This window comes from Petaurus breviceps, unplaced genomic scaffold (assembly GCF_028583685.1).
Source record: "Petaurus breviceps papuanus isolate PSGF00001 unplaced genomic scaffold, PetGlider_PUasm1.0 229, whole genome shotgun sequence".
NCBI lineage: Eukaryota > Metazoa > Chordata > Mammalia > Diprotodontia > Petauridae > Petaurus > Petaurus breviceps.
Genome location: NW_027185903.1, coordinates 29,615,162 through 29,638,574, shown reverse-complemented (window position 1 = coordinate 29,638,574; position 23,413 = coordinate 29,615,162). Strand labels below are relative to the sequence as shown.

The window sequence follows — 23,413 nt, the reverse complement described above, 5'->3', positions numbered from 1 at the left end:
TTCCTATGAGTTTTCTTTTTGGGATCTTTTTTCAAGAGGCAATGGGTGAATTCTTTCAATTTCTATTTTGCCCTCTGGTTCTTGACTATCAGGGCAATTTTCTTTGAGAATTTCTTGAAGGCTCTTTTTTTTGATCATGGTTTTCAGGTAGTCCAAAACTTTTATATTACCTCTCCTGGATCTATTTTCCAGGTCAGTGGCTTTTCCAATTCACATCGTCTTCTATTTTTTCATTTATTTGGATCTATTTTTATAGTATCTTGATTTCCATAAAGTCATTAGCTTCCATTTGCTCCAATCTAATTTTAAAGGAATTATTCTCTTCAGTGAGTTTTTGAAATTCCTTTTCCATCTGGCCAATTCAGCTTTTAAAGAAATTCTTCCCATTGGCTTTTTGGGCCTCTTTTGCCATTTCAGTTGGTTTATTTTTAAGGTGTTATTTCCTTCAGTGTTTGGGGGGGGGGGGTCTCCTTTAGCAGGTTGTTGACTTGCTTTTCATGATTTTCTTGCATCACTCTCATTTCTCTTTCCAACTTTTCTCCACTTCTCTTCCTTGGTTTTCACACTCCTTGAGCTCCTCCATGGCCTGGGACCAATTCACATTTTCTATTTTCTTGGAGGCTTTTGATGCAGGGGCTCGGACTTTGCTGCCTTCCTCCTGTTTCATGCTTTGATCCTCTTTGTATCCCCCAAGATGCTCTCTGATCTGATTGCACTTCCTCTGTTTGCTCATCTTGCCAGCCAATTCCTTGACTTTTGAGCTCTTTACCATGGTAAACCTCTGTTTCCAGAGTGAAGAGAGCTGTATCCCAACTTTCTGGGGGTTTTGCCAGCTGTTGTCAGAGCTATTAGGACGCCCTCTCTACAGTCACCACAAGCTCTGGTACGTTAGTGGTCCTCACCCCAGGACTGCCACCCAAATCCAAGCAGATCAAAGCAAGGGCAATTACCCCCTCTGAATGATCGCTCGGCCCCCCTACATCTGCAGCCCAGGAGCTCCAAAGGCACATGCACTGCAGTCACCACCACCATCTCTGTTGCCCCAGGGGCAGGGGACAAACCCCACTCTTCTTTCATCCACTTCCAACAGAGTTCCCTACTGATCTTTTACTTTCTCTTTGGTGTTTATGGGTTGAGAAGTCTGGAAACCACCACAGCTGCCAGTCACTCTCCTGAAGTCTGCTCCAGGGGCCACGAGTCTGGGCCGGTACAACTCATGTGGGACTATGCTAGGTTCACAGCCCAGTATGATATACCATTTCTGTTGGCCTGCCAGACTACCTTCTGGGGGAGGTTTGTTTCTGTCACTTTGTGTGTTCTATTGCTCTAAAATTTGTTTAGAGTCAATTTTTTTACAGATATTGGTAGTTGGAGCGGGAGCTCAAGCAAGTTCTTGCTTTTACTCCATCATCTTGACTCTGCCCATAAAGATAGTTTTCAACATCCACTTTTATAAGATTCTGAGTTCCAAATATTTTCTCCCTCCCTTCCTCCTATACCCCTCCCCAAGATGGAATGCAATCTAATATAGGCTATACAGGCACAATCGTACTAAATATATTTCTGCATTAGTCATGTTGTGCAAAAAGTCAGAACAAAAGGGCAAAAAGAGAGAAACAACAAAAAAAAGATAGGACAAATAATAAGCTTCCATCTGCATTCAGATCCCATAGTTCTTTTTTTGGATGTGGACAGCATTTTCCAGCATAGGTCTTTTGGAGTTGTCTTAGATCTTTGCATTGCTGAGAAGAGCTAAGTCTATCAGAGTTGTTATCGCACAATGTAGTTATTATAACTGTGTACAATGTTCTCCTGGTTCTGCTCACTTCACTTGGCATCAGTCCATATACGTCTTTCCAGGTTTTCCTGAAGTCCTCCTACTCATCATTTCTTATAGCACGATAGTATTCCATTACATTCACATACACAACTTGTTCAGCCATTCTCCAATTAATGGGCAGCTCCTCAATTTCCAAGGGAATTGGGAAGTTTTTTGAAATAAGATCATAGGATTTGAGTTGGAACATTTCTTAGTGATCATCTAATCCAACCCAATCACTCATTTTACTGAGGAGAAAACAGGCTCAGGGGTGTTAGTGACTTATTAATTAAGAAGCAGATCCAAGATATGAACACAGATCTAAGAATTACAGAGCTGTAAAGGACTTCATTATAGTCAATATGGAATTATACTTCAATCCATACCCAAAAGAAAATCCAACCCCCTACTAAAACATATCCAACAAGTATCAACCAGCCTCTCTTTAAAAGACTTCCAATTGAGAGGGAGCCTACTTCTAAAGGCAGTAAGCCCCACTTCTGGATAGCTCCATTTAGCTTTTCCTAACACAAAAGTCTAACCTCTTCCCTTTGCATTTTCTACATACTGTTCCTGATTCTATTCTATGAGACCACACAGAACAAGTATAATTCTACCTTTCTAACAGTCCTTCAAATACCGGGAAGATATAGCTACCACATTCTCAGTATTTTCCAGGTCAAACATTCAAATTCAAATCAACAGGTACCTCAGACATCATTTTGTCCAATTCCTTCATTTTACAGATGATAAAATTTAGGCTGAGTGAGCTGCCCATGGTCCCAGAACATATAAGCATCTTAAAGCAGAATTTAAGTCCAGGTCCTCTGTAACCAGAACCAAAGCTCTCCACTGTACTATGCTGACTCCCCCAATTTCTTCAACTAATCTTTATATGGTATGGAAGATCCTTCACTATCCTGACTGGATGTTCTCTAGTTTATCAATATCCATAAGTCCTGAATGCATAACTGAAAATAAGGTCTAACCAGAAACTGTTAAATATTTTGAGAAATGAATCTCACATAGAATATACAAAAGTTTCTAAACCTTGGTAATTTTCTCAGACCTGAAATTCCATTATAACAAAATACAATTCAGTCCCCAAACATCCCAAAATGATTATGGAGATTATCCAGCAGGGCCTAAACTTCCTTTGTAAATTCAGATCTCCTGTTTAAATTTTATAACAAAATGTCAGAAATGGAAGTCCACAAAGAATTCCCGGACAAGATAGGACTGCCAATAACATGAACATAGATACATATTACTTTTCTGAGTTATGACTACAACAGAGGACTTAGACCAATGCTGTATGGGAAGAAAAGGGCTGAATGAGGTAGCCTGACAAGGACAGGGCTTAAAATAGAAGGAAAGAAAACTCTTTGCTTTGATTACCATGCCTGGTAACCAAATGGGATTGGAATCACATATAAAAAGACTGAGTCACATGTCCAAAAAGAAAGGGGAACCTACCCACATTTCTAGGTCAGAAATCAAAACAAATACAAAGGCCAGAGATCTAAATACACAAAAACTTTGTTCCTTTCAAAACCAGATGGTGGCAGGTAAATGGATTAACAAGCAAAGATAAAGAACAAATCACACCTTTTTCCCCCCCAAGTCTAAATCAGAAAAATCTCTGCTGATCTACGAGTCATAAATGATTTCATTCTGCATTTTTGGGGGGAAAAAGTATCCCTAAGGTATGGGGTTTTTAACAATTTCCAACTTGTTGCCCTTGGGGGGTGGGCAGAGGGAGGGAAGTTTAAATAAATTGAGACACCTTCTAGTTAACTGGTTCAAAGAAAAAGGGGAGAAAGGAAGATGAAGAGTAGAGGAGATCCTATTTAACTAGAAAATTCAACCAACCAGAATTTCCATTCCACACTATGAAATTTAAGTTGTTACTATAATCTAAAAGTTTCATAAACTATAACTTGATTTTCTAATAAATGAACATTTAAAGTAGTATTTTTCAATATAATTTAGATGCTTCAATAAGGGATAATCCTGAGAGCATTCTGCTTAGATGTCAAGAAGAAAAAAATTTCAACAGAACTTATTGATGGTATATCATTCAGATTTGCATTTAAAAAAAAAGGTTACTAAAAAGACAACTTTTTAAATGTCAGACTTTGTTATTCACAAATTTGAGCCATTTAATCATTTATAGTTTTATCAGCTCAAAATCCTAAAAGGATTAATACTACTTACTGTAGTCAAGGGATTTGGAGTTGGTATAGGAAGCAACCCTGCACCAGGCATCAGACTTGTCATAGTAGGAGCAGGAGCCAGTAAAGAAAGGGCTTTGGATTCTTCAGGAATTTTACCTGGAGAGGCAAGTTCCACACATTACAGAGAGCAGAAACACCACATAAACTTTAGTCTATGATTTTATAATTACCCTTGCACTTAAAAAATAATAATAATAAATGAATCTATCTATCAGATCCTTAAAAAGAAATAAATAAGAACTTAAGTCTTTCCTTTACCCTGCTCTACTAGGAAAAATAAAAGTGATCAAAACTTCAAAGACTAGCAATCTCATTAATGGAATATTATTTTAAAAACTGAATAATGTAGACAATTATTTAACACTTTGAGCTATGGGTCACCTGTACTGGAAACTTAATGTTCATGAACCAAACGATATCAAGCATGGACGCTTTCCCAGGACGGTGTTTTCGCGGTGATCGAAAGTTGTGTTACACATGACAACCGTTCGTGTTGGCTGCATCACTAATAGCACACAGAACATCAGATACAGAAAAGAAGAACATTTTTTAAAGTTTAATCCCCAGAAATGGCAAATAACCAAATTAGCAAAAAAAAGAAAAAAGAAAAAAAGAAAAAAACAAATGTGCGAATTGAAATCTGTTCCTAAACCAATGCCCCTTTCCTATCACTGAAACTATATGTGATGCAAACAATACTGATGATGCCCAGATAGACTCCCTGTTTATTTCAAATAGTTCGGAGGGGGAAAAGTGTTCCATACATATTATTTTTGTCAACTTTAACTTAAATGGGGAGGGAGGATGGGGGGGGAGGAATCGCCATACATTTACTAATACAAACATGACTTCTGTGACATATTGAGATGCCTCAGAAAATCCATTTCTAGATGCTCCCCTTGAATAAGTTTGCTAAAAATTATGGAAATGGAATAATAAGAAAATGTATCTGGCCTTCGAGAAATCCCTTAATGTTTATATTTTTAAACTAATTTAAATTATACTTGCTTGAAAAGGGACAGCTGTGTCTTGTTACAAATAGCCCCAACAACTACTATCAATAACAGAAGTAACAACTAATTTCCTACAAATTTAGGGTGGAGGAAAAAAACCTCAATGACTTGATTTTAAAATTCTAAACGGCCATTTAATCAATATCTGGCAAATGTCTAAAACCAATCTCAATTTAAGGAAAATGATTCATTTATGCATTCCATCTAATTCAATACTACTCATTTTACTGAATAAAACTGCTAACCTAAAAATTATTTCACTTTAAAAGTCTAAATCTAAGACTTAAAGGTCTATAAACATTTTATAGGTACTATTCATACCTGTGTGGCAGAGTGGATATGTACTGAACCCCATTATAAGCTTTCTAATGAAGAGACTCTTAATTCAGAGCATATTAAACCATCTGGTTTAGCAAATTTTCAAAAGCACCATGCTGGGTTTTAATAGGAATAATCCTACTCAAAATAATCAAGTGTACAAGGAAAATCTGAGTAATATCACCAGGACCTAGATACTTTCTCTAACCTCAGCTGGGATTCAAGATGTAAAGTTTAAACAAAAAATTTTTGTGTCCAATTTATAAGAATTAAACAGAAATTACAGCTTACTATATTTAGGTCTGTTGAGTTACAGCCAAGTCAACAGTGGAGTATTAGTTTCCTAAATTTTGAAGCAAATTATACTATGTAATTTGACTAGTGTAACAAAAATTACACCTAATGCTACATTATTTGAATATAAGCTCATACACATGCAGTTTTAACATGCACAAAATTAAAATATAAGGTGGCCTTACTGATGGTTTCAATTATTTATAATTTAGTCTACATTTATTAGCCACTAATGTTAGCAAATTTATCTACGCCAAATAACTACATTCCTTCTGTAGTATGTGACTGTGGATTATATATTTTCTAAAACAGCTAGCATGATTTTTAAAAGTCATGAAATCTGAACAGCTCCTGAAGAGTTAATCTACATCCCTGAATTCAAAATATATGGTTAACATCCTCTCATTGCTATGGTAAGTATAACAAAGACAAATTGTAATTCCTAAAGTTGTCCATTTAGTGCCTCAAACTGTCATTTAATAAGGAGAGGTCCATAGAAAAAAGTATGCTCAAGTTATTGGGGGGGGGGGGAAGAGGGGAGTGCAAAGAACAGGACAACAATACCTCAGTACATATCAAAAAGTGAATCAGTTAAGTTCCAGGAAATATTTCATTTATACTTTGAAGGCTGCCTCTCAGTAATAAATCTGAATACACCTAAGCCAAATTATATGCTTGGAAGTATTTTTCTTATTCTAACTGCCACTGATGATACTTGAAAATTTTAAGTTTCCTTGCTTAATTCCTAAAATACAATCTTATTAATCTTCAAAATTCTGAGGTAAGAGTGCAATGTAAATGGACATCTCTCTTAATCTGTGTTTATTAAAGACAACTGTTAGGAAAGACAATATATACTCCTCTTCCTATGCCTCAGCATCCATTTACACAAACTAAAACAATGAAGATCTAAAGCATTTTCAACATAAGAACCAAGAGCGCATGTGTGCACACACACCAAAAAAAGCCAACAGCTTTCCCCCCCTCCAAAAAGCATTCCCCAAGCAAACAGCTAAAAGCCTTCCTAATTAAAGAAAATAAGAATTTTTCTGTAATTGTTAAGTATCAAAAGTGAAAAGTCCCTTCATATATATGTGCTATATTATAAAAAATGGATTGCTATATCTTTGATGATTCTGATATGCCTAAAATTCCAGGAAAATGAAAGCAGAAACTATAAATTAGCTTTTTTCTGAAAGATGTAGTTAGTCTTAGAAAGCAATCTGTAGAAAAAAGTTTCACTGAGATTAGAAAGTACTCAAAAGTATATTATTTATCACTGTTTTAGTACAGAATTTACTGAAACAGTTTATAAACACCAATTAAGAGCTAAGCTAATTTTCACAACACTAAAACTGAGTTTTTGACACAATTTATTTGGCCTTAATTCTATATTTTAAGTTGAAAACTACAAATATACTACCTTCCTTTCATATACAACTTTGAAACAAAATGTTATGAACTCTTAATGGAATACCATTTATAAAGAACTGGAATACCAGTTCACAAGTTAAAGTGAAAGAGATTTAACAAAACAAAAACAAAAACAAAAAAGGGACAAAATAAAGAAAAAGAAATTAAAGTAAAGTAAAACAATAAAAAACAGAGACAGGGCGTCCATCTTCAGCGGGTCAGACTCCGATCTCATTTCCCCCATGAAGGTTTCACTTGACGGCAGGTTTAGTGGCATGGCAAACAATGCCTAACTCAGGCAAGTGTAAACAGGTCTGCCTTGGCCAGTCTAGTCATCTAATAATGCACAAATATCACATAGAGAAAACATACAAAACCAAATTAATAGTCAAAATCCATCTACCAGAAAATGTGGACATAAAGTTATGACTGATGGTTATGTGGCACCTTTATGTTTCAACCTTTTCTTTTTCTAAGTGTGTAACATTTAAAGAGAAATCTGGGGATGTACGCAAGGAGAAAAAAAAATCACATTTGGACAGCATAATGAAGCTATATTTTAAAATGGCATTTTATGACCAGTAGTAGCTAATGGTTAATATGTAATGTTACACAATGAACACTATTTCCACAACTGAGGTTCCTCTCACATAATGCCTACACTAAAGCAGCAAGCTAAAATAAACTGAAAAACACTTTGTCTTTTCTGTCATAATGCTGTTTCTAAAGTATGTAAAAACAAATGCTAGCATTATTGACTGTTGCTTAATCATGTTACAGAATCTCTCATTTTATAGTATTCAACTACAATTCTTTCCTTTTGATTTATTCTGATTAGTAACAATATTTTTAGAACAATAGCAAAGCATTACTCAGTTTGCAGTGCAAAATCTGATACATAATGTCCACTGTAAACTTCTAAATGTTCTATATGTAAACCAATCTCTTGCATATTAACCCTTCAGTTTAATTACTCTCTGAAATAAAAAGTGTATCTGATTATTTTCTAATATTTCAACTATCCATAGGGCAGTTTACTATCTTAAAAAAAATTCATACTTACTTGTAACTAAAATGCAATAAAAAAAAATGCTGTTTTTACATTCACATACTGTGAAAGCTTCTGTCTCAAAATGGTAAAATGTAATTTTATTACATTATAATGTAATTAAAATTTTACTTTTAGTTTTTACTGAATATCATCCCCCAACCTCAAGAAAAAAAAAAGGAATTAGACAACTCATAGTTAAGGCTGCTCAGGCATTAAGTTAATAAAGTTCTCCAAGGAAAACATATACAATGTACCAAAGTTAAGACTGGTAACGCAACAGGTTAAATGTTTTCCTCTGATACAGCAATGAATTAATGTAAGACCTTCTGCTACCAATGGTACAGTCTTTCAAGAGTGCAGCTGTGGGTAAGGTCTGCACATTTAATCTTAGATGCTTGTTGGCCAAATTCCAGTGAGATATATCTTCTATGTAAAAGCTTCACCAAGCAGTTTCTACTTGGTATAAGTGCATTTGTAACCTCACCTCCAATCTTGCAGAAACAAAAAGTTATCATCCCTTTCCCAACTATTATAGGCTGAATACTCACTCACCAGAATGAAAAAGATATTACACAATTAACTGCATTCCCTTTTTTTGTGGAAAACACCCATTTTTTAACTCATAGGAAAAAAATCCACAATGTTCTAACCTGGGACATCAATTACACCAGAACTGTTTTCACTGCACTGAACTTTTAATGTTTATTACATGCTGTAATAATGCATCCTGAATCATAGACAAAAATCTGAAAGTATAATCTATAGTCATTATCTTACAAGTAATTTTCTAGCAAGTTAAATTTGTTCATGTGATATGAGCCCTCCAATGAAAAGTATTCATTAAATATTTTAGGAATTTAATTTAATTTAATTTAAAATTTTCAATTATTTCTAGATACTATAAGGCAAAATCTTCCAAAGGAGTTACTTTAAAGTGATATGTATTGCTTTTATGCAAATATTAATAGCTTAATTCTGAAGTTCTTATATATACACCAACATGGTCTATTATAAGTGATTTAAAGAGACTAAAATATGCTATTACTTAAAAATCAATACTAATAAATACTTGTTCTTAAGATAATGTAAGGCACTTAACCTTATGAATAGTAACCTTAAGGCCTTTGGCCTCTTTCTGATGGATTTCTTAGAAAATATTTTTTAACTTCAAAAAATGCCTGTGAAAGTAAAAAATAAATTTGTTTTATATAAAATCAGTATCAAGAATGTGAAATTAAGATCAATAACTTCAATGAAATTAATTATATTTTTATCATTAACACAGACACCATTACTTAGGTAACCCCAAATTGGCAAACTGTGCCCACTCTGTTTTGTCTCAATGGTAAAACTATTAGAACTGGATGTTCTGGAGTACCAAATCCTACACACTGAAGTATGTAAATAAATATATCCCTTGTTAAAATAATAATCCTTTTAGGATACACTTGGTAATTTGTAATTATTACAATTTAAAAAAATATTTAGATCTATAACAAAAAAAAACAGACAAATCAATAATTTTAAGTATGTATTTTACTACTAAAATGAAATAGGTTTTTTGGTTTCCAAATTTTGTTTTTGCTTTTAAAAACACACAAAACAGAGTACCAGCTACTTGCCAATTTCTGGGAAAACTAAAGGCCATCAACAAAAAGGACAGACTGACATTACAGAAAAACATCTAAAATACCAACCTTCTGCACAGGGTACAACTATCAGAGCTCTGTCAATAAAAACCGTGTTAGTTAGATGCTGGGCCACACCAACACTCGATGGGTCACGAAACTTAACATAACATACTTTGGAGGAAAAAGCAAGAGGTGCGTTGCTGCAAAATAAAAAGAAAAACAATCAGTCTTATAAACTTATTTAGATCTTTCATTGTTTCTCCTTTAAAAAGGAAAATTATAAAATCTTGAATAAATCACTGAAATTTTCGCCCACTTAAGATGAATTATTATAACATGCTTGACCAAACTATTTGCAGTGGGTTCAATACACATATACTTATTTAAATGTGTTAATGGCCAGAACAACTAACTAGTCTGCAATGAACACAGCCCAGTTCTCTGAATGATGTTATCTAGAGATAGTCAAGCTAGGTAGTTAAGCATGTGTGGTTTCCTTATAAAAACACTTAAAAGTTTCTTTAAAAACCAGAGATGTCCAACATTACGGTAAAACATAAAGAGGAACTATTTAACAAAATAAATAAAAATACAATAAAACAAATATACTGACATATTTTAAAATTAAGTCAATATGCCATTTGAAAGGTTCCTTATAGTGAGTAAGAGCTCTGGCCCCAGAGTCGGGAGACCTGGGATCAAATCTGAGCTGGGATACTTAGCACCCACCCAGAAACACCTGGCTGTGTAACCTTGAGCAAGTTACTTCACCCCAATTGCCTAAAAAAAAGGGGGGGAGAGGGGATCCGTATGTAGGGATTAGTTTTCTAATTTTCTATTTGAATTTGACACCAATGCTTTATAATCCCAAAATCATTTTTTTTTAAAAGATGTTGGGGTTAAGTAACTTGCCCAAGGTTACACGGCCAGTTTTTTGTGTGTGGGTCCCCACTCCGGCCGGTGCTCTTACTCACTGCACCACCTAGCCACCCCTCCAAAATCATTCTTAACCCCTCCTCCTCCGACATTCAGATGCCAAGTATTTTTGATTATACTTTCTTCTGTCCCCTTCTTTCTACTCACTCTTTAGTATACCTTCATAAACTCTCTCCTTCCTATGTTTTTATAATAACCTCCAAATGGTTCTCCTGTATGTGCTCTCTACAACTGCTCACAACAAATTATTAAAACACAAGTCTGACTTCCGGTCTTTGCTCAAAAATCTCCAATGGTTACCCATTGTCAATATAGAATAAAATAGAAATGCCTCCATTTGGCCTTGCAAAGTACTTTTCCTGTATAGGGATACACCCTTATTTCATTATTCCTCTTTATGGACTTCATCTTCTCACCAAACTAGTCTATTAGCTATTTCTCCAACTCACATTCCATCATCAGATGAGTGTACTTTCTTTCTAACTCTCTTATATAGTTGCTAATTTCCTTAAAGGCTTTTGTTCTGGTACCACCAAAGAGAAACCTTTACCAACAAACTCATTTAGTACTTTTGTTTCTCAAATAAACTTATCTCTGCATATGCCTTAATCTCTACCACTCCCACCACCCCCCATCCCCACCCCAAACACTTAGAAGGTAAGCACCTTGAAATCAGAGGGTGTTTGATTTCATCTTTTTATTCCTGGCACTACAAAGAGTGCTTTGCATATCATAGGCACTAATAAACATTTCAATGCAATTTAGGGCTTTAGGAGGCCTCAATAAAAGCAAAGGAAATCAGGGTTCTTTTATAAGTGTCTGGACATATTCTAAAACCCACTTAGTCTTAAAAGCTAGCTGACCACAAGATACAAGAGAGCAGGGTACTATTACCCTGTCATTTGATTAGGGGTAGCCACAACCACATGGATGGGTCAGCAAGCTATATGTGAGCAACAGTTTCATACTATCAACCTATCTGGTTAGACATACAAGTCACCATCCACAAGAAGTTGGTGACAATTTTTAAAGTCCGTGTGAATTAATTTAAAGTTTATAAATTCTTATTAATACAAGATACTTTTACCCAAAGAAAACATACTGCAAGCCACATTGGGCCAACCCAAGTCTTGCAAACATACTGTAAACATCATTTTAGAGTTTAAAACCTTTGAGATCATTTAGCCATTTAGAAGTTCTGAAGAAAAAAAACTGCATCTCAAGTCCTTCATTCTAAAAAGTAGTAAATGCTATGATGTTGAAGAAAGTTAAAATTCGTGTTTATTATTACAGAATGAAGTATATGTTATATGGGATGGCTCGGAAGTGATGGGGTGCTTGGGATCTATGTCTGTAATATCAGTTTGTAACATCAGTTTGTAAAATTAATTCATAAAACCAGTCTGTAAAATCACATTTCCCCCTCCCCAGCCTCAGAGCATTAACTCTGCCCCTTCCCCCTGCCAGCATTCTGCCCAGCAACAACTCATGAACTGTTTATACCATCTATAAACATTTTAGCTTAGGCAAATGTTATTTCCCCTTAGTATAATGGCCAGCTGCATCTATGAATCTTTCAATGCACTATCTATAGGTTAACCCCTTAGCCAATTACACACATACTGAGTCTCGGGGAGACTAGGTGTTGAAGTGAGTAAAGCGCTGTCCCCAGAATCAGGAAAACCCGGCCTCCGACACTTAACACCCACACAAAAAAACTAGCATGTAACCTTGGGCAAGTTACTTAACCCCAACTGCCCTCCAAAAAAAAAAAAAAAAAAGGCACACACTGAGTCTCTGTTAGCCTTGGTTTCCAACATCCATCTTAGCAAACATGACACTGATGGGTGGCAGACTAGGCACTTCTCAGTCAGCCTTGACCGCTAGCTGACTTTGTGACACTTCAAGCCTTCAACCACACCTCCAGGTAGCCCCCCCTTGGGCATTTCCCAGTGAATTATGGGCAATCCACCTGCGCAGTTGACATTAAAAGTACATGTTCCTTTAAGCACTGACCACTCCTTAACTCCTCCCTAATCCCACTTTTACTCACTTAGTTAGCATAATTGATACCTGATTTACTGTCTTGACTCCCTAAAAACTATACCTATGTTTTCTTTAAGTTTGCAGGTTTCCTAAGAAGCACTGCCCGCTGTAAAGCATAACAATAAACTTTTACAATCTTGACTTCAAAGTGTGCTTGGGCCTAGTGAATTCCTTCCAGACTCAGGGACTCTGGTCATCGATTAGAGGCCCTGTATAATCTATGGCCATCCCCCATCAGAAGTTGGATACCTGGGGTAACCATGACAATGTAAGAAACAGAATATATCATAAACTTATTTTAAAAAAGGAATAAGCAAAAGCTAATTTTTACCAACATCAAAATTACTTAATAAGGCAGACATGTGGTAAAATAGCAGTCCTTTGCAACAGAGGTATAAACCCGGCCCACTTCAAAACTCCCAAGTGGGGCAAGAATCAGATTAAAAATATAACTGGGAAATGTTTAACAAAATAAATAAAAATACCACATAATGTTAATTTGTGTTTTTCTAAGTAAATACCCAGTCAACAGGGATCCATTTTGATTTAATACTACTATCCTACAACAACTGAACTTCTATCCCACCCTACCCAACCCCAAATCAGCTCTTCCTAGGATATCCTTCCCTAAGACTCCACCTTAGCATCCATCATCACCTGACTCCTTTCCCCCTTCTCCTAACCCATCAAATGATTCAGGTTATCTACCCCTGAATTTAGTCTTACTCTCTAAGAGAGTAATGGACAAAATAGTCAAGATACCTCTGCTGCTGCAAAAAGTATACTTGGTCACTATAAAGCCTTTCAATGAAGAATTCAAAATACAGTGGTGATGTCAACCCAAGTGTCCTCCATTGTTTAAATTAGAAATTTGTCAATTCTGAGGACAAAAAAATGGACACACCAGAGCTTCCCCATGGCACATCACTGAGATAAACTTATGCATTACAACCACATATGGTAAAAATTACTGGTTTAATAGGAGTATTGGTTTGGATACTGACTTGCCATTCTATTTGCCAAAGGTATGTCATATAATCATCTCCTATTTGCTTTATAAGGTTATTAGGTAAAAGTATACATGAAAGTAATTGAAATTTTCAAAGAACATAAATCTAACTTTTAATATTTGGAAAAAAATTTTTAAGTACCAACAGCAGATAAAAAATTCTATGAACAAATATATACTGTAATTTTTAAAAATTAGTCTAGGAAAAATGTCCAAACTTCTTTTCCTTCCAAATGTGTCTGAACTGCTCAGTATATTTATTCTTATAAATCTAAAGGGACTATAATTTTCAACTATATTTCAAACAATGAGGAATACAGCTCCTTTTTAAAGTTAACCTTAAATCTTAAATAGCATTTGGCAATAATTTGGTTTCAAAAGAAGTACCTTGGGTTCCCTAGGAGAAAATTTATTAAAATGGAATTGTTTTTAACACCTAGACATCTCATTCAGTAAAGAGATATTCAAGGCAGGAGGAAAAAAAAACAGTGCAGAAATTACATAAAGACATAAGACTGACAACAATAAGAAATGAAAAATAACTACACATTCTCCTGGAATGTAATTAAGATATTATCTGGAATTGCTGAAAAGTGATAAGTGAAAACTCATAATATAAAATTTAAATTTTTCATCTGAGTTCCATTTTGTATGACATACAAAATTTTCAGAAGGATCAAAATTTTACTTTAAAAGCTTAACAGATAAAATCATAGACCAATTCTGTGAGTACCAACATCAACTTCTAAGTACTATGAAAAAAATTTATTTTAACAGAATGTTAAAAAGTTAAGCTTTTTACACATTTAAACAAAACTAATATGTGGTTAAATAATGCTGAAGATAGATATAAAGCAAAGATTAATAATGATTCATAGAACTCAATACAGTACTGGTTCACTTCTTGTGTTACCTAAACAAGGAAGAATAACCAGCAGGTAAAAACAATTACAACTATGCTGTTGAGTTTTTAATACACTTCTTTATTAGATTTAATACATATGTGGAAATTTAACTTTTTAAAAATAAAAATAAGAGTATCCTGTTCAATAAGGCCTGAGCCTTTTTTTAAAGGTAATTAAAATGACAAAATAGAGAATTAGAAATTCCTTTAAAACTTTATTAAAAAACAAACAAAACAAAAACTTGAATCTCTTGACCTGTTATCAGAAAAATCTGGATTTTTACATTGCTGAAATACATGCTTAATTTTCAATTTTATTAAAAAATTATATTTCTAAACTCAGAATTAAATAGTTCTGTCAAGTCATATATACTCAGAAAATAGTTTATTAATGTTCTAAATCAGAGGCTCTCGGTCCTCAATATAATATTTAAATATCACTATGAAAATATTCATTCATCCCATCAGACAAAACCCCAATTAAACCAAAAATGCAACTGGCTGTTAAATTTTTTTACAAAGTCTAGCTTGTATATTTTATTTAAGAATAGAAAATATAAAGCACTTCTTTCCAAAAAAGCAAAAAAACTCCAACCAATTTGGACAAAATATTTCAAACCTTTGTGAAATGATCCAACATTCTGGAGAACAATTTGAACTATTCTGGAAAACACTTCAGAACCATGTCCAAAGAGCTATAAAATTGTGCACACCCTTTGATCCAGCAATACCACTTCTAAGTCTTTACCCTAAAGACATTAAGTAAAAGAGGAACGGACCTATTCCTATTCATACAGAAATATTTATAGCAGTTCTTTTTATGGTGGCAAAAAATTGGAAATCAAAGGGACGTCCTTCAATTGGGGAATGGCTAAACAAGCTGTGGTATTTGATTGTAATGGAAAATTATTGTGCTATAAGAAATAACAAACATGATGATCTCAGAAAAACCTGGAAAGACTTATATGAACTAGTGCATAGTGAAGTGAACAGAACCAGGAGAAAGTTGTACACATTAACAGTAATATTGTTTGATGAACTGTGAATGACTTAGCTATTCTCAGCAATACAATGATCCAAGATAATCCCAGAGGACTAATGACCAAATATAGTATCTGCCTCCAGAGAAAGAACTGATATTGTTTGAATATAGACTGAAGCATGCCATTTTTCCACTTTCATTTTTCCTTTCATTCAAATCTTGTACAAAATGACTAACATTGAAATGTTTTACATGAAAAAAAAATTTCAAACTTTAAGCTTTATAATGATTTATTTGTAACGATTTGTTCTGATTTATAATGATTTATTTTTAATGTGTAGGGGAATTTCAGCTTTTGTTTCCATGGACTTATGTTATTTTTATTCTTTATATCTTTACAGGAGATGTTTCTTCAGACATAAAATTGAGATGATAATAATAGCATCTACTCCACAGAGTTGTTTTGAGGACCGAATGAATCAGAATTGTACAAAGGGTACATTGTGCTTGGGATATAGTAATTGCTATAGAAATGCTTATTCCCTTTCTCATACCCCTCCCATAATAGTTTCTTCAAGGAGTAAATGGATAACTGCAACACATTATAATAGGTTAAACATATAAAAGAAACTGGTTATAAGACAGTATTGAGGGTTTTCTAAGAATTAAGTTATGTACTAGATGGCTATTAATTTTCATGTAATTAATTCATAAGCCTAAGTGGTTTCTATCTTATGACTCTTTAGAAGTAAATATGGAATTTTTTCTATTAATGCATATCTTAGGGGTATAAACATGCTTTCATGTGAGTAAAAAAAAGAGCAAGAACATGTTAAATTCATTTTTTTAAGTTCATTTTCACAACTGTGTCCATTTAAAGACAAATTTTTCTTTATATAAAGCTTCTTCTAATATGGTCATTTCTGCCCCCACTGGAAAGCCATCATGAGCAATTCTATAGTGAAAGATCTACACACATTAGTGACAAATATTAATAGTACAGGTGCATCAATTTTTTTTTAAAGCAATTGGGATTAAGTAACTTGCCCAAGGTTACATGGCCAGTTATTTTGTGTGGGTGTTAAGTATCTGAGGCCAGAACGGATCCCTCCTCCTCCCCACTCTGGGGCTGGTGATCTAGCTGCCCCAAGGGATTTTTTAAATGTTAAAAGTATATAAAAGAGATCAAAGTATGAAAGATTCAAGCATATGGAATCCGTTTTAGCTAGAGCAATCAGGAAAAGCATCACAGAGACTGTGGCAGTTGAGCTGTCTTGAAGGATTTCAACTGCTAGAAGTATGGTAGAAATTCATTCCAAATGACAGCCAATATAAACACACTAAGGTACAAAAGAGAATACAAGATCAGGAAATCACTAGTAATCTAGTCTGGGGCAGTGTAAATTTGTCTTAGTATTTAAGTAGGGGTATACCTATCTCAACTATGTATTCTTAGAAAAATTACTTTGGCAGGAATGTTAAGAAGGGACACCCTACTGTGGCTAAGAAAAAAATACAAAACCCTCAGTTTGGCTACATTTAAAGCCTATCACAACAGGGCTTCTACCTTCCCTTCAAGTATTATTTAATATTTCAAGCACTCAGAATTCTAGTCAAACTGACCTGCTAATTGTTCCTCACACATAACATTCCAACTCCTACCTCTGTCCTTTTGCACACATCTGAAATGCACTCCCTCTAATTTCCACTCTCAAAGAATCTTTAGTTTCCTTCTAAACACAATTCAAATGCCACCTCCAACAGAAAACTTTTTAAGAGAAGCAGTATGATGATGAATTCCAATAATGGCTTTAGTACTTATTCCCTGGGCTAATCACTTCACTTCCCTGGGTCTCAGTTTCCTCACCTGTAAAATAAAGAGTGCTGGACAAGATGCCTTCGAAGATCCTTTACAATTCTACATTTAAAATCCTATAATTTCCATTACCACCAATAGTGTAAATACAAAGAAAGGGATAAGAAGTTACTTTGTGGAGTTTTGTGTTCTTGTTGTATTTCTTCCATGTCCTTGATGATGATTCTTTTTTTTTTTTTGGTTATATAGGGTTATTACTGGGGACATGTTTGTTGACTTGGTCATGAAGGGACAAAGCAGAAACATGGACTTGAGTCTACTACTATAGTCCACCCTCTTGAAAAAAAAAATAGCGTTGAGTTTTTCCCCCATCTCCTGGGCAGCTTTCTACCAGTGAAAAAATAGGTCTCCTTCCACAAAGTTAATGTCTAGGAACAGTCAAAGGCACAGAAAGGTTAAGTAACTGAGAGATGTGATTTAAACCCGGGTCTTCAGGACCTCCAAGAACTCTATTCCATTTTAAAATATTTAGGTAAAAACATGTAACTGACAGCCAATCTTATGTAGCACCTAAGAAACCCTCCAAGGCCTCTATTACAAAGTAATACATTAATAAAGTATCATATTGCTTGCCTTTCCGATGGGTGGGAATAAGGAATGGAAAGAGGTGGAGAATTTGGAGCTCAAAAAGAATTTTTAAATGTTAAAAATAAATAAATGGACTCCCAGGGGGAAGGGGGAAATAATATATTATGTTTAAGTGGATTCAGCTGTTTTGCTAGAGCAATCACATTATCAAAAACTGCAAGAAATGACATGCGGTAACAAGACAGGTTAGTTTTTTAACTACTTTTTTTATTGACACAAGAAATAGCTAACTGGATAGGAGAAAGGTTTGTATGGAAATTAGGATTTTTTTTAAGAGAAATAAAAGACAGGGTTTTGCGGGAAATATACCATACAATGACTCCCCCCCCTCATTTTTTTCCTAAGTTTCCTGTTATTAACCAAAGCCCCAACCTCATGTCTGAGGACGTGGAGTCTGAGCATCCCGTTAAGACAAACCTCAAAATAACCAAGCCAAAGTGTAGAGGGCTCCCGACGTGGGGCAGAAGACAAAGTTGGGGTTTCCCGGGAGGAAATGGGAAGGGGTGGCAAAAGACGATGGGCCCGGGTCACGAGACCTGGAGAAGCCCCACTCCGGAGCCCGCCCGGGGCTGGGCCGCGAGCTGTCGGAGGGCCTAACCCAAGACAGGGCTGCAGGCAGCCAGGCCGGGGCTAGCTCCCACGCCTGCCACCGGTCCCAATGCCACCTCCGCGGAAAAGCTAAGCCCAAGCTCTCGCCAAAAGCGCTCGGCCTAGGCCCGTCCGCGGCCATCTTAGATTCAGGCGAAAAAAAAAAAAACCCACTACCATCCCCCCGGAAGAGAAGGAACAAAGCCCTTCTTCTGACACTATCGCGAAATGTTTCTAGTCTGAACAATATCACGACACCCCTAATTCCGCTACAGTGCCTCAACTCGGGTGAATACGAGGCGAGAGCTGGGGTCGGGGTGATGGGAACCCGCCGACTGGCGGGTGTCCCAGTGCCCTGATCCAACATGGCCGCGACGGCCGCCTGGAGGTCACGTGGCCCAACGCGTGCCCAGGGCCCCCCCCCCTCCCCAGCCCGCGGTCTCTATGGCGCCCGCGCCCCGCGCCCCTCCCCCCCAGCAGAGCCCAGGCACTTACTCCGGGGGGTAGAGCCGCAGCTCTTCGATTTCTCCCAGGAAAGTGAACAAGGTCCGCATCTGCTCGCTGGTCACCGCCGACGACAAGTTAGTCACCTGAATAACAGCCGTGTTGGTCAGGCCGAAGCCCAGGCCCAAGGTGAAACCGCCGCCGCTATTCATCCCGATCCGGTGCTCGTCGCCTTCCCGCAGCCCCAACGTCTACTACGCCGCGTCGTCGCCGCCGACGAGAAGCGAGGAAGAGCGGAGAGGAGGAGCGGCAGTGAGCGCGCTCCCGACCGCGGAGTGGCGGCGCCGGGCAGGTCTAGCCACCCTGCTCACAACTCCCCTGCTCCTCCGGGCTGCGCGCGCCCTGGGCTCGCCGCCCCCTCCGCGCGTGCGGAAGCGTCGCCCCGGCAACCCGTCCTGGGGCCCCTCACCTGGGGCGCACCTCCCCCGCGAGCCGAGCCGACGTGCGTCACGGCCGCGTGCACTCTGCCTCTTACTCGGGGGTTTGAGGCAGGGATTCTAATGCAAACCAAACCAAACCTGCGGGTGCCCTCGAAATGTGCTGGGCTCCTTTGGCCCCGGCTTTATTCCTACTGGCTGATTCGAATCAAATCTGTAATCGCTATTTTAAGTAGCTGCCAGGGCTAGGCGCCTGAGCTTGAGCTGGGTATGATATAAAGAGAAAGGGAAAGAGACGCTGCCCGCAAAGAGCTTACATTTGTTGGTGGGCGGAGGGCTACGCGTACGTAAAAAAGTACACCATAGGAGAACAAGATAGAATTGGGGAAGGAGAGCAACTAGCCGCTTGGGGAATCGGGGAAGGCTTCATAGAGAATACGGTTCTGAACGTGGCTCGGCGGCTTTTTAATTAAGAAAAATTTTACTTTACATATAATCGGGCTCCTCTCTCACCCTACGTATTGTATATCATACAGTTTCCCCCACATATACACACATACACCCTTACTGCTTTCCTCAGACAGGCACTATCTCCCAACGCTGGGCGTTTTCACTGGCCCTTCCCCATGCAGGAGATGCTGTCTTCCTTCATCTCCCCCTTCTGGCCTCCCAGGCTTTCCTTTAAGTCCCAGCTAAAATCCTAACTTTTTCCTAATCTTGCAAGATCAAATCATCTAAGAAATTCACAGTTCCTCGGTCGTAGGAAGCCCCAGTCCCATTCCCAGAGGGCATCGGACAGAGAACGCGTTGGGCATAATTAGGACCATGCTAAAGCATAGAAGGCTTCAGACCTCTGGGAGTTCAAACAAAAGTAAGGCTTCAGGGGGCTAGGTGGCGCAGTGAACAGAGCACCATCACTGGCAATCCTGATCACAGCAAGGGGATGCCATGACTTGCAAGTGAATTGATTTAAGTGAAGGAAGACTATGCAAAGTCACCAGCCTCAATTTCTCCTCCAGAGCCATCTGGCAGCTGCCCTGGTGGGTGCTTATTCACTGTCTGACTTCCAAGCACTATGGTCAGCCTCTAATGATACAAAAGAAAGGCAAAAACAGTCCCTGCCTTTCCTCAAGGATCTTACAGTCTAATACGGGAGACAACATGCAGGCAATTGGTACTAACGAGTTACATGCAGGATAAACTGGAGATCGTCTCAAAGGTAAAGACACTAACATTAAGTGGAAGGGGGAAGTCCTCTTGCAGAAGATGAAAGTTTAGCTAAGAATTTAAGAAAGATGAGTTGGAGATGAGAAAGGAGAGAATTCCAAGCACAGGCAACAGACTGTGATTTAATTCTTGGGGATTTAAAAACGTCTTGAATAAGGATCCATAGGCTTCACCAGACTGCCAAAAGGGTGCAGGTCTCACACACACACACACACACACACACACACAAGGTCACAAATTCCTTATATAGAAGGTACTAGAATAGAATATTTAAGGAACAATAAAAATAATAGCTAACATTTGTCAAGCAATTTATATGTTATTTCATTCTCACAATAGCCCTGTAAGGTAGATGCCATTATTATCTCCATTTTATGTATAAGGAAACTGAAGCTGAGATGCTCATGGTCATATAGACAATAAATGTCTGCCTGACTTCAAGTTCAACACTCTATTCAATGTTCACCTAGCATCCTGGAATATTAAGAGGTATTGATGAGGGGAGAGTGCATTCCAGGCCAGAGGGAAATACTAGTACAAATCCATGAAGGGAAGAGGGGTCTTGTATTGTTAATGTATTTTTAGCTTAATGGGAAGATCTTTCCCACCCACTAATAGGCCCATGTGACCTGCCTGAGTCTCATGAAACCTGTAGTGGAAGGAGCTTGCTGAACAGGTGGAGCAGATCTCAGAGGAAGTTGGTCAGAGTAACTACTGAGGGAGAGAGAGAGAGAGGAAACAGGCAGCAAGCTATGAGTGAGAGGGTGTTTATGGGAAGGCCCTAGCAGGGGGAAGGCTTGAGAATGGCGGTGTCCCCTACATGGTTACTAGGTATAGATTTCTTTGTTGCTATGATAGATTTGACTTTCTGGTGTTGACACTTGGCTTTCTGGTGTTTGAATAAATGTTTTGGTTCTGTGTTCCATGTGGAGAGTCTGTTATATTTTGCAATTCAGAATTACTCTTGTATATTCGTAGCCATAGGTGCTATGAATAACACATTGGCCCTACGAGTCTCGTGAGGAAAAGCAAGGGCAAATGGATGGTAAGGCTGAAGCTGATATAGAAATACTCTTAAGAATAGGCAGAGAAGCACAGAAAGGGAAGTGCCAACTCTAGATCAGGAAAAGAGGAAACATTTCTTCTTCCCACAAGGAAGAATTCCCAGGTCACCAAATTCCTGCTTACGGGAACCCTTCCATTTCATCTTTCTTCCCGTCCTGGCAGAATTGCAATTTAGGCAGCTGACATTCTGTAGTGGGGGAAACTCATTTGCCCAGTATTAAAGGGAGAGAGACACAATTAAATGTGTATATTTGGCCAGACAAGAAGAAAAAAGTGGGATGTGGCTATGTACTCACCTGTGGGTAAAACCAAGGTTTAAGGCTAAAGCTGCAGAGCACTCTTGAAACTTTAGCGCATTTTGGATAGATTAATAGGGGCTACCCTTCTGGAGCTTTTGTTCCTCTGCCACTTTGGAGTTGATGCAACAACTAGACGTGTCGAAGGCTGGGAAGACACACTTGGTGCACTGAGAACAACCTGCTTTAATTTATTGCTGTCATTCAGATTAAAGCTCTGGTGAATTAAATTAATTGAAACAAAGTGGGTACGAGGCAAAAGGAAGCTATTTTCCCAAGCAGTACGGTGGCCAAGTACATGCTACTTGATTGCATGGTCCAGACGTGTGGAGGCTAATGTAAGAACATCCACATTAGGCACAGAGTGGAAGAAGCAAAGGGTAATGAGCAGCCATTCTCTCTGATAACTTGAGAAAGCCTACCCCCAGAGCACCCTGTGGTGCTAGATGGTGTGGCTGAGGACTTGAGTGATTTTGGCCATTCACTCAAGGCCCTGACTGCTAGGCTGTATAAGACCCAACACCCACTGGTCCCAGCACTCTCCACCAGTCATATCTCAGTTATCCCTTGTAATGGTAAGGGGATTTGAAGATCTTCCCTGCCCCTTAATGGGCCTCACTTGGAACCCAACAAGAGAAGCTTGCTTAGGGGAGGCTTATTTTTCAGGAAGACCCACATCTTTTGTTATTTTGTAATTAGGCAGTGGGACACGAAGGTTGTGAGGTTCTCTGACCCTGGAGAAGGATATATATATTCCTCAGATGTGAGGTTTTGCTTTCGAGCTCACTTATGATTTGGTCAGATGAGATTCTAGGCAGCCATTGAGCCCCCTACCCCGCCTTGAAAACCCAGATTTGGTGCTTCTCTCTTTGGTAACTAACTGTGTAGGTATGTGATAGTCAGACAGCTAGAAACCCTGTCTGTTAAATTGTGTCGTTTTCTCTGTATTTTTTTTGTCAGCTTGTAACTTCTGTTTGTATTTTCTCTGAAGTTTAGGGTGCTGACTTTTTTCCCTAAACTAGGTAAATGATATATGTTTGATTAAACTAAGATTGTTAACCCTTTTTGAATTGCTTTCCTTTAGAAAAGCAGATCAAAGAACCTGTGCTAGCAGCAGTCCTGGGTATGCTGGGGTGTTTGCTGCTACATTCCTTCTGTTACCTTCTGTCTCCCCCTCCATTGACACCTTCCTCTTTACTTTCAAAGACCGTTATCTATGTTGATAAAAATTTGTATTTG

The 23,413-nt window shown here is 37.7% G+C and overlaps 1 protein-coding gene across 5 annotated transcripts in view; it reads right to left on the bottom strand.

The window, feature by feature from the left end:
- Nucleotides 1-19,573, bottom strand: part of SREK1 (splicing regulatory glutamic acid and lysine rich protein 1) — a 55,255-nt gene extending 35,682 nt beyond the window's left edge. For 3 of the 5 annotated variants that reach the window (XM_069096438.1, XM_069096439.1, XM_069096440.1), the window contains exons 1-3: nucleotides 19,201-19,573; nucleotides 9,843-9,976; nucleotides 4,037-4,152 (exon numbers count right to left, since the gene is read on the bottom strand). In XM_069096438.1, coding sequence (XP_068952539.1) covers nucleotides 4,037-4,152; nucleotides 9,843-9,976; nucleotides 19,201-19,361 — 411 coding nt within the window. In that variant the 5' untranslated portion in view covers nucleotides 19,362-19,573. Of the gene's footprint in view, nucleotides 1-4,036; nucleotides 4,153-4,437; nucleotides 4,562-9,842; nucleotides 9,978-19,200 lie in introns of those variants that run through there. The other 2 variants (XM_069096441.1, XM_069096442.1) reach the window with 2 other exon arrangements.
- Between the last annotated feature and the right edge of the window lie 3,840 nt (nucleotides 19,574-23,413).